We start from the raw sequence: 12,592 nt of genomic DNA, 5'->3' as shown, positions 1-12,592 counted from the left end.
TTGGGGTCCCACATTTTGGTCTTGAATCCATTTTGGATTTATTTTGTGTATGGTGTAAGAAAATGGCCCAGTTTCATTCTTTTGCAAGTAGCTGTCCAGCTTTTTCTCAGCATCATTTTTTGAAGAGATTGTCTTTTCCCCATTATCTATTCTTGCCTCCTTCGTTGTAGATTAATTGGTCATATAAGTGTAGATTTATTTCTGGGTTCTCTCTTTCTGTTCCATTGGTCCATTTGTCTGTTTTTGTGCCAGTACCATACTCTTTTGGTTACTGTGGCTTTGTAGTATATTTTACAATCTGGAATTTTAATACATTCCGCTTTGTTCTTTTTTCTCAAGATTGCTTTGGCTGTTCAAGGTGTTTTGTGGTTCCATACAAATTTTGGCATTCTGTGATAAATGTTGTTGGTATTTTGATAGGGATTGCATTAAATCTATAGATGGCTTTGGGTAGTAGGGCATTTTAACTATTCTTCCAAACCATGAGCATGGACTGTCTTCCCATTTGTGTCATTTTCGATTTCTTTGGTCAAAATTTATTCCTAGGTATTTTGCTCAAAAGATTTTTTTCTTAGTGCTTTCAGAACTACCTTCAGACCCTATGAGAAAAAATAGTTATTTCACCCGTCAGAAAACATGTGTTATCAATGTGTTCCTCACTTCTTCACCATACTTCTCTGCGGGATGACTTTTGGCATTTACAGTAACAACAAAATCATACATACTTTCAGAGAGAACCATCACCATTGATACTTAAACTCGTGTCACTGTATTAATTTAATAAAGGCCATTCCCCAAAAATTCCTTTTCTTCTAAGTTTTTATTTAAATTCTAGTTTAACATATAGTGTAATACTGGTTTCAGGAGTAAAATTTAGTGATTTAGGAGAATTTAGTGAGCATCCAGTGCTCATCATAACAAATGCCCTCCTTAATACCCATCACCGGGTTCATCCATCCCTTGCCTACCTCCCTTTCAGCAATCCTCAGTTTGTTCTCTATCATTAAGAGAGTCTCATGGTTTGCTTCCCTCTTTTTCCCATACTATATGTTCATCTGTTTTGTTTCTTAAATTCCACTTGTGAATGAAATCATATGGTATTTGTCTTTCTCTGACTTATTTTGCTTCACATAATACACTCGAGCTCCATGTCATCACAAATAGCAAGATTACATTGTTTTTGATGGCTGAGTAATATTCTGTTGTGCATACATACCACATCTTCTTTATCCGTTCATCAGTCAATGGACACTTGGGCTCTTCCCATAGCTTGGCTATTGTTGATAGTGCTGCTATAAACATATAGCAGAAAATTCTGAAAGGATTTTGTCAGTTATTCTAGAACTAGATGGCGTCCCCATTTTAGGTGACTGTTTTAAAGGGGTTATAATGTATATTGTGCTGTTCATTTTCTTAACAATTTTTTTAAAGTTTACTTAGCACACGTGTGCACACACAAGCAGGGCAGGGGGAGAGAGGAGGAGAGAATCCCAAGCAGGCTTCCTACTGTCAGCACAGAGCCTAACGTGGGGCTCGATTTCAGGAACCATGAGATCATGACCTGAGCCGAAATCGAGTTGGATGCTAAACCAGGTAGCTGAACTACTCAGGCATCCCATTGTGCTGTTTAAAACCTACCTGCATTTCTTTATAACTATAATATACCTACATTATTTTTAGAAAGTCATTAGCCAAGTTTCTAGAATGTTAAGCACTGTTAAACCTAACCAATCTCAAAAAAAAAAAAAAAAAAAAGATAAAAACCTCTCTGAATAGAAGAGTAAAGAACAAACTATGTTCATAATGATGAAATAGTGTTCTGTTTCAAAATCTAATTGAGTTCCTTTTCCCAGTAACAGCAGCAGCAATGCTTGAGAGGACATGGCATGACAGCCCCACTGTTCACAGCCTCTTTTAAAAAGGTTTCTCAGGTCAAAATAAATATATGAGGGAGTTAGTGTGGATGCTAGTCTATATTTTGCCCACATTATTGTGGAATCCATCAAGCAGTTTTTTCGTATATAGTTAAATTTAAGGACTCAAGGTGAGTGTATTCATTTCAGCCAAGAACGCATTTTCTTAATGAGAATTTTTCTCCCTAAGTGACTTCCTTATTCTGGAGATCATCCATGTATAAATCCCTTTTGTATTCATTGTAAGCTACCTTAAAAGAGTTTTTCATGTAATAGAAAAATGTTCGATTCCAATCAACTCCTAAAATTACAAACAATTGCCCTGTGACTTTGAATTTCGGTCTCATATTTGAAACTCTCTGCCCATACCTAATAGCATATGTAGCAGGGTTTGTTGCAATTGGCTCTACGCTGGTCCCTCGCTGTACCTGGTAGAGCTGCTCTGAGGGATGTTTGCCTGTCGCTAAGCTGTTCCCAATGTCCCACAAATAGTCCGTGTAAATCCAGAGCCCATATTTTATTACACCATCCCAGACTGACCTTTTGAAGTGTGTGAAAATCTGTCCTGTCATTTTCTCATGATGCAGTAACAGATGGAAACAATATCTTACATAGCTTAGTTGGCCCATGCTGAAGATAGGTTCCTAGGAAACTTAAGTTTTTATGTGGATGATTTTCATATACTAACCTTTTAGTCTGCAGGTTTCATTTTTAAGTCAAGGTATATATACAATACAAATATGCATGTATTTGTATGTGGATACATATATAGTCAATCCTCATTCTTCCTGGATTCTGTGCAAATTTCATTATTGCTAAAATTTATTCATCACCCTAAAATCAATACTCTGTTTTATGATCATTCACAGGCATGCTCAGAGCCTCAAAAAAATGTGAGTCACCAAACAGGTTCCCAGCTGAGTTTGAGTCTGTTGACATTCTGCTTTTCTATTTCACCTCTTGTAAATAAGTTTCCTTTTAACGGTTTATTTAATGCCAGGTCTTTTGCATTTTGTTATTGGTGGTGGTGGTGGTGTCTCTCTGTTTAAAATGGCCCCTAAGCCTAGTGTCCAGGTGCTATCTAGTGTTCCTAAGTGCAAGAAGGCTGTGATAGGCATTAGGGAGAAAATAACTGGAGACTTTGTTCAGGCATGAGTTACAGTGTTGTTGTTCGTGAGTTCAATGTTAATGAATCAACAGTATATATTAAACAAGCATTTTTAAACAAATGCAAAACAATGTCATGTCTTGATTAGTTAAAAATGTGATCAGAGGATCATTAGAAACTTAACTTTGTATTTCTCCTAGGAGCTATGGTTTCACATTCACTAATTCAGTGTTGGTAGGAACTTTATAAAATGTAATTACTATAAATGAGAATTGACTGTGTGTGTGTGTGTGTGTGTGTGTGTGTGTGTGTGTGTAAAAGAGTGCTCCCCCCCAATATTAGGATATCAAGTACTAACCACAGGCACTGTATCATAAAGAATTTTGGGATGGGATTCTGCAAGTTTCTTGATCTTTCTATTCCAGGAAGCTCCATCCAGAAATAATCCATAAATGAAAACACCTAAATATAAAAGAAGCAGGTTAATACAGCTGTTTAAATGTGCATATTGATTAACTTGAATCTGAAATTCCTATTAGTGTGTACTCTGCAGATGATACTAGGGCAGCACCCTAAGGCTTGTGGTAAAGTAAAAGCAATATTCTGAGTGCTTTGTCTTAACATCCATATTCTAAGAATATATTTTGCCTAGTTAATTCAATAGTAAGATAAGATGAGGATAAAACAAAAGGAATTTTATTTAAAGATAATTTTTTAACGTTTATTTTTGAGAGAGACAAAGCACGAGCAGGGAAGGGGTAGAGAGAGAGGGAGACACAGAATCTGAAATAGGCTTCAGGCTCTGAGCTGTCAGCACAGAACCCGACGCGGGGCTCGAACCCATGAACTGTGAGATCATGACCTGAGTCAAAATCAAGAGTCAGAACCTTAACCGACTGAGCCACCCAGGTGTCCCCATCAAATTTATACTGTCAATTGGCCAGTGATTATAATGTTAGAGGCCATGAAATCTGCAAGAAAAGCTCTTACTGTAATTGTAGGGATCCAGTGACTTCTAGGCAGCACCTGAGCAAAATACTCTTGCACAGACCTCTAATATCAGGAAAGTTAATTTTCTCCTTTCCTTCTAGGATTTATTCTCATTCCCAGACCTCTCCTTAGTATGTATGAGAGAACACATGGAGAGGAGTTCCCTCTAAAATGTACGCTAATGAAAGAGCACAAATGAGGAAATCACTGAAACTCCTATCAGTTGTCAGACCGTCCTTTTTGGTGTAAAACCTCAGGATTTGAATATAGGTATATACACATGGAAACACTCATTATAATGGTTGCACAGATGGGAAGGAAGCAACGTGGCACCTAGAGAGACTGAGGTCTTTGTTCCTAATTTTTGTGTGTGACCTTGAGCAATTCATTTAACTTTAGACCTGTTTAGTCATCTGAGAACAACTGCAAAACATTTGTAAAACAATAATGCCTACTTTAACACCTCTACAAGGTAGACAGAGTCAAATCAGTTAACGTTGGTGAAAGCACTTTGTAAAATAGTACATAAAAGTCCACTTGGACCGTGTTGTCCAACAGGACTTTTTGTAATGATAGAAGTATTCTCTGTGTTTCCAATATGGTAGCCACTGACTATTAAACACCTGAAACATGGCTAATGTGACTGAGGGACTGAATTTTCATTTTAATTACAGTTTAATTTTTTTTTTTAATTTTTTTTTTCAACGTTTATTTTTGGGACAGAGAGAGACAGAGCATGAACGGGGGAGGGGCAGAGAGAGAGGGAGACACAGAATCGGAAATAGGCTCCAGGCTCCGAGCCATCAGCCCAGAGCCTGACGCGGGGCTCGAACTCACGGACCGTGAGATCGTGACCTGGCTGAAGTTGGACGCTCAACCGACTGCGCCACCCAGGCGCCCCTACAGTTTAATTTTTAAGGCCACATGTGGATAATCCAGTGATGGCTATTGGGGTGGGGGGAGACTTTTTCCTCTCTAGGTTTTAACTGATGGAAAGAATGGTTGGAATAAAAGGTCAGTTTTATTAACTGACACAGCACTTGTCCAGTAACATTTCAAGTTTTACTTGGTAAACCTGAATTGCAAAATGCATCTTGAGCCTGGAGTAACATGGAGGGTAGACCTGCCTGAGGGAGAGACAGATCACTCCGCAAGCCTATCCAATATATTAATCTTTCCAGCCAGATCTAAGTCCTGCAGGACAACCACAATACTAGATGGGATTAGCAGGGCTTGGGTGCCTCGGTTAAGCTTCAACTTCAGCTCAGGTCATGATCTCGCGGTTTGTGAGTTCGAGCCCCACATAGGTCTCCCCTGACAGCTCAGAGCCTGGATCCTGCTTCGGATTCTATATCTCCCTCTCTCTCTGCCCGTCCCCTGCTCACACTCTCAAAAATAAACATTTAAAAAAAATAGAGAAATGAATGATTAAGCCAAAAAAATACTCAGTTAAAAAAAAAATACTAGATGGGAATAGGGAAATAGAGGAGGCTAAAAAACAGGTCCAAGACCTGTTTTAACACCCTGCCCCACTGACATGTAAGCATAGCCCAGGAATTCTCTGGTTTTAACCAATTAGGTGATCTGTTCCTCGCTTGGGAAACAAAGATAACGTCAGAGCAAAAGAGTTCATTTCAACACCTGAGAAAAGTGGTAATAAGGATAAAGTTTTCTCAAACCCAGTAACAATTTTATAGGAAATGTGATGGGGATATTCAAACGCATTTTTTATTTCTCATAGCCAATACAGGCCGCATGGAAGACAACAAGATCTGAAAGGATAGATGGGTATTAACTGGGTCCTGATTCAGAGCCGCTCCTACCCTGTGAGTCACACCTTTTGCCATCCATGAGATGTGGTCATCACACAGAGTCAGGTCTGGCTTCTTCAGCCCTTCTCTTCAGGATTATCTGCCTCCCTTCCTGCTATGTAATGCCCTTCGCTGGTGAGTCCCCCATTAGGACTAGTAATTCAAAGAAGAGGAATCTTAGCAAGTACAGCTGGAAAGTAAGATTCCAAATCTATGTGGATTTACAGTGGCTTTGTGGCCACTTTATGAATCACTTTAAGAGTGCCCTTTTTCATTATGTTTAATTTAATCATAGGTAAATAGGCTCACTTCTTTGTGAGCCCCAGAATGCAGGGACGGGCGCACACTTAAGTGTGTATAAAAAAGACAGGCTGGTGGAGTGGTAAAGATAAAGAAACTGGGAAAAAATTAGCCCAAGCTTTTCTCAAATGGGCTCTGGGATCCTCCCATGAGCATCCCATGGGAAAGTTGTTCCCTGGGAAAAGTCTAGTGCTCCAAATCATTCCATGGAACCTTATTTTTGTTTTGGTAATTAGGTTGGAAGGAAAAAGCCAGGAATGACAAAAAGGCTAAATTGTGGATATCTGTGTTTATTGGTAAAAATGTATGTGTGTGTGTTTGTGCAAAATAATAAAATGCGTGATTTAGTGAATATCTACTAGCTATTATAAATTAAACCTTGGCTGATACTTTAGTATTCAGTAAAATGGTTTAACTGATGACTATTCTTTACTGCATGATCTTGGACATGAAATAGTCCTTATTTATCTTTAAGTTGTACTTTATGCTTGCTCCACTGTTTTCAAGATAAGTTTGGATTTTAATGTATTTAATAAAAGCAGTTGTGAGTTAAATTAGTAAGTCACTGTAAAAAGAAATACCAACTACCTTGTAAAATGTCTAAGTTCAATGTATAATGATTGGCAATTCAGTAGTTTGATCTTAAATATTAACTAGTTTATAAACTGCAGGCAATGCTTTTAGAAATTCGATTCTTTAGCTGAGCTCAAAAACCTCTAACTCTGAGGGACACCAATACTGCCTAGCCTTCAATCCAAATGCCATCTTCCCTGCCTTTTATCATAATGATGAGGAGAATTTAGGGGAAAAAAAACCAAAACATTGCATCTGAATTAAATACTTAGGAATCAATCATAGATTCTTCAAGAAACTTTCCTTGAGAAATGTAATGATGTTTTCAAACTTTTACTTCTACAAAAATATACAGCAGGCCTTAGAGAAAGCTAGCTAAGCATTAGAGTCAGCCTGCAGTTTGCTTAACTCTGCCCATTGCTAGCTGTGAGACGTTGGGCAAGTTACTTAACTTTCCTGAGCCTTAGTTTTGGCTGAGTATAATGGGGATAATAGCAATATCTATTAATAACCTAGGGTTATTGTGAAGAGCTGGGCAGTTTCCGGCACCTATCAGTGGTACAGAGCAACTCTATACCCTTCCTTTGATTTGCTTTTACCCAGTTTAAACTCCTTTATCCCCCCTTCCTACTTAGTTTGAACAAAATTATCCTTCACGGTATATTGCTCATCTATATTTTGACTTTATTAGGGTGCAGGAACTCAAACGTCTATTTTTTTTTTTAATTTTTTTTAACGTTTATTTATTTTTGAGACAGAGACAGAGCATGAACGGGGGAGGGTCAGAGAGAGGGAGACACAGAATCCGAAACAGGCTCCAGGCTCCGAGCTGTCAGCACAGAGCCCGACGTGGGACTCGAACTCACGGACCGCGAGATCGTGACCTGAGCCGAAGTCAGCCGCTCAACCGACTGAGCCACCCAGGCGCCCCTCAAACGTCTATTTATTGACATCTTTTACAGCATGTAATATAGCGAGCTGTACAGAGAATGTATTTTTTTTTAAAAGGCTTATATAATTAAAGGAACAATAAACTAGGCAGAAGGTTGTTAAATACTCTTCAGGCATTTAATATGCCCATTCTGTGTGTGTTAGGAATAAAAGTATGAGAAGGATTAAGTCCTTAGAAACTCTAATTTTTAGAGGAGAAAAAGCTAGCAAAGAAGCATGAATGTGTCCAGTGAGAAAAGGAAAATCGGGAGAAACAAAGGGAGAAGGATGTCTCTTAGAAAGAGAAAGTTGTCAACTTGTAAGGACTGTTAAGAGTTTAAGATGAAGACTGATTTCATTTCATGGGATATGTCAATATGGAAGTCATTACTAACTCTGAAAAGATCATCAGTTGATTGGAGGAGATGAAAGGTAGGTGGAAAATAGGAAGTGAGAATCCGGAGAGGGTATGTAAAGACAATTCTTTGGAGAAATTTGCTTTAAAGGGAGTAGAGACATGGGACAGTAACTGAGGGGATGTGGATGTTAAGACACTTGGAATTCTTTGTTGATGTGTTGTTTTTTTAAGTTTCATTTAAGTAATCTCTACACCCTATGTGGGCCTCAAACTCATGACCCCGAGATCAAGAGTTGCGCGCTCCGCTCTTCCAACTGGTGCCCTGTTGATTTGTTTTTAAGATGACAGATTGTGAAGAATGTTGCAAGTTCATACGAATTTCTTTTCCTCAACTATTTGAGAGTAAGTTACACACACAATGATTAAAATGTTAATAGCTGAGCAAAGTAAGCAAGAATGTTAAGCCTTTGTTCAGTACCTAGATATAAACCAACTCATTCTGTCACTGCACTTACCATCTTCTGGAGCATGCTTATACTCTTTGTCTTCCATCACTTCATAGTCAAACCCAAGAAGATCAATGGGGATGGTGTGTTTCCTGGCATAGTTCTGCTGGGCACCAGTCAGGAAGGCTTGTGTGAAGAAGAAGCCAGAAAGCCAGAAGACTGGAGGAGGGCCAACCTCATACCATTGCTACAGTGTCAAAGCACAAGTGTTCTCAGGCTAGAGCCTTTCAACTTCAAATACAACACTGCTTAATAAAATTTACTCCCCAATACTCCCCCTTATTATCTTTTAGGTAGATTAATAAATGAGCTAACACTTTGAGGAATAAAAAGCTATACTGTCAAGGTTTTAAAAAGATACTTATTCAGTGTTTGTTCTGACTTCAATTTCATATCCATTGCACCAGCTAGAGGATCACAGTGTGGGTAAAGGCAAAAGTAAATGTCTTTATACATGTTCAGTGATTCCTTCCAAAAACTCCATACAATAACGAATATCTAGTATATGTTGCACATAGAACATGTTACATAGTTGAATAGAAGAGATCCATATAACATCTGGTAATGTTTTTTCCACTTTTCCTCTCTAGTCATTAGTGTCTAGCAGATTATTCCTTTGGATGTTTTCCCACCTACTTTACCAAAATACAATGAAATCCAACACATGGAAACACATTATTATACAAGGAACTTCCAAAAGAAACAGGGTAGTGAGAGCTTAAGATTTTTATAAATATCAAGATATTTACTTTGTTTATATCATATCTTTTTTAAAATATCATATCTTAATAAGGTAATTGAGTACTGACTTTAACTAAACAGTAAGTTATAGAAGTCTAATGAATTTCAAGAACTTTTCCCCGTTAGAGTCCAAGGTAGATCCTTCATCTTTCAAGAACAATCTTAATGTTTTAGTATCAACTCTAGTATAACAGAAGACCTGTGTTATGGAACGGAAATTTAGCCATTTTACCCCTGCAGAAATTTCCTCACAGGCAGTTTTTGATGCATTATGTACAGCATCTAGGACATTAATCAATACTTCTAGTGAATATAATTGTTAATAAGAAGATAGTGAAGCACCAATATTATCAGATAATTAGGAGGCAGTCTTCTGCCCACTCAACATTTCCAAGGCAGTTAGCCATTAAGATTATTATTGTCTTGGGCTGAACCAGCAGTCTAGTGATTTCATGACCTGGAAGAATGCTGGACAAGGAAGAGATCAGGCTTCTTGCTAGTAGCTTCTCTGGCTTTCAAAGGTGCTCTGTTCTAGAAATCTATTTTAATGCTTAGTATTTAATGGAAAAATAAACATAGCCAGTTGTTTTCCCTCTTCAAGTGTCACTGATTTGAATGTCTAAGTTTATTGAGCATGAACACCTACTTTCAGAGATTCTACTTCCAACATTAGTATTTTGACAGTGAATGGAACAGTTACATAAATTATATTCAATACTGAGTAATGGTCATTAGTGCCTGAGATGCACAGAAAACAAGAGTCATTAATACTCCTGGCATCAGGGATCCTGATTGAAGAAAATGAAATCAAAAGAAACAATGTATGATCATTTAGATGAACTCACCTGCAAGAATTTTAGTCTCGCAAGGAAGTCATTTACATAGCTCCCAAGTGGTTTAAGGCTTGGGTATGATTTACCCATCCACATTCCTGGAATTTTGACATTCAGAATACTGCTAACCACTTCTTCAAGATCTGTAGACATTACTACAAGCCCCTGAAACACATTTAGCCTTGGTTAAAATGATAGCATTGCTTTTGGACAATCTCTTCTTCAATGCCTTTTTCATAATTCGCCTGTATTTACAATTGTGATTAGTTGAGTCACATAAGCAGAAACTGAGGAATATGTTCTTTTACTGCCAGTAAGTCATGCAGTCACTACTGAGTTATTCCTTACAAAAACATTGACAGTTTTAACTTTAATCAAATTTTCTTATTGAAGTATAATTGACATATAACCTGATGCAGTTGACCATTGAACAACATGGGTTGGAACTGTGTGGGTCCTCATGGATTTTTTTCAATAAATGTATGGAAAAACTTTTGGAGATTTGTAACAGTTTGAAAAAACCCACAGATGAACCAATTAGCCTAAAAATACTGAAAAATTTTGGAGAAAGGTGTTGTAAGAATACAGTATATAATACATCTAACATACAATTGTAAGTTAATTGACTATACAATGGCTAAGGCTTCTAGTCATCAGTTGGCTATTAGTAAAGTTTTTGAGAAGTCAGGAGTTATGATGATTTTAATATTTGTATATATTGTAAAATGATTATAATAAATCTAAGATGTCCTCAGTTTTTTTTCTTGTGATGAGAACTTTTAAGATTCACTCTCAGCAACTTTCAAATTTGCAATACAGTATTATTAACTGTATTAATAGTCATTATGCTGTACATTGCATCCCTATGACTTTTATTTTATAACTGGAAGTTTGTACCTTTTGACCTCCTTCACTCTTTTGCCCACCCTGGAAAGTCTTAATACTTAGCAACTCACTAGCTATTAAATCACAGCCTAACTTTGACTTACTTTACTACCCTATTAACTGGACAACTAAGGGGCACCTGGGTGGCTCGGTTGGTTGAGTCAGCGTCCAACTGGCTCAGGTCATGATCTCACAGTTCTTGAGTTCAAGCCCCATGTCGGCGTCTGTGCTGACAGCCTGGAGCCTGGCTTGGGATTCTGTGTCTCCTTCTTTCTCTGCCCCTCCCCTCCTCATGCTGTGTGTTCTCTCCCTCAAAAATAAATAAATGTTAAATGGACAACTAATACATCTCTATCCTGCCTTCTGAAAAGACTAGTGATTAAAATAAAATTAGAAAAATCTTATGAAATGCTTGGAAAAGTTAAAATATCCTGGATTCCAATTGTGAAGTCTAATTGATCTTATCCCATTTTGTTCCTTAAGTAAACTCTGCCCAACGTGGGGCTTGAACTCACATCCCCGAGATCAAGAGTGGCATGTCCTACCAACTGAGCCAGCCAGGCGCCCCAATCTTATCCCATTTATTTATTTATTTATTTATTTTTTAACGTTTATTCATTTTTGAGAGAGAGAGAGAGCATGAATGGGGGAAGGTCAGAGAGAGAGGGAGACACAGAATCTGAAACAGGCTGCAGGCTCTGAGCTGTCAGCACAGAGCCCGACGCGGGGCTCGAACTCACGGACCACGAGATCATGACCTGAGCCGACGTCGGACGCCCAACCGACTGAGCCACCCAGGCTCCCCAATCTTATCCCATTTTGAATCACCGATGTACAGATGTTAAAACTTCAAGGCCCTTGAAAAGTATTGCTTCATTGATCTTGCAATTGGGCCAGTTGCCATCATCATTTCTCTTTCTTCTATAGGTGATAATTTTACTCCCAACTAACATGGAGAAGATTTTAGAGTATATCTAATGGGTTCAACACCCACATTTCATTTGTCTCCTTCCCAAACCCACTAAAACAACAGTAAAAGGATTTATTTTTTAAGGGCATAAGCCCACAAGAACAAAAAAAACAGGGAAAGGCAAAAATGACAACACAGTTTTGGGAGCTAGATAGCATATGGACTGTTGGTAGATGATGTAGAAGTCAGGAGAAAACCTGATCTTACATTAGCAAAGGAGAAAACTAAGAATCAACTAGATATTCCTGCAGAATACCCAAAACTATTTGGAGTTGATGGGCCTAAATGAAAGTGAGGAGTTGCAGGTGGTACTAAATGAACAGGGTTATTGAAATCTGGCTTAGAAAACAGATTCCTGGGACTTCTTTCACAAATCTGCACATTGCCTACCTTGAAACAGGTAATGAAATGCTCATTCAAGGAAAGGAAAATGAAGAAATCCCTGGAGGGATGCCAGGCTCAGTTGGAGTCACATTACCATCCTGACGTTGGGAATTAAGTGAATGCATGTACATTGAGATGCTGAGATTCCTGAGGCCTCTTTCCCCTTTCCCCCAGAATACTGGAGACCAGGACTTTCTCTCCCAGGTAGGATATAGGAAGAACCAGGTCAAGGAGAAGGACATGATACTGAATGCTTCTTAGCCAAACAGCGTAGTTAGATTAAACTACAG

General features: G+C 38.2%; 1 protein-coding gene across 1 annotated transcript in view; it reads right to left on the bottom strand.

Annotated features, from left to right (window-relative positions):
* Positions 1–12,592, bottom strand: part of DNAH7 (dynein axonemal heavy chain 7) — a 251,476-nt gene that overhangs the window by 1,437 nt on the left and 237,447 nt on the right. The window contains exons 61-63 of the mRNA XM_047084071.1: positions 10,076–10,228; positions 8,499–8,676; positions 3,380–3,483 (exon numbers count right to left, since the gene is read on the bottom strand). Of these exons, the coding sequence (XP_046940027.1) occupies positions 3,380–3,483; positions 8,499–8,676; positions 10,076–10,228 (435 nt within the window). The remainder of the gene's footprint in view (positions 1–3,379; positions 3,484–8,498; positions 8,677–10,075; positions 10,229–12,592) is intronic.

Source organism: Lynx rufus, unplaced genomic scaffold (genome assembly GCF_022079265.1).
Source record: "Lynx rufus isolate CCGP_SWC_20201006 ecotype Redwood Valley unplaced genomic scaffold, mLynRuf1.p SCAF_2, whole genome shotgun sequence".
Classification (NCBI taxonomy): Eukaryota; Metazoa; Chordata; class Mammalia; order Carnivora; family Felidae; genus Lynx; species Lynx rufus.
This window is presented reverse-complemented; position numbering and strand designations above follow the sequence as displayed.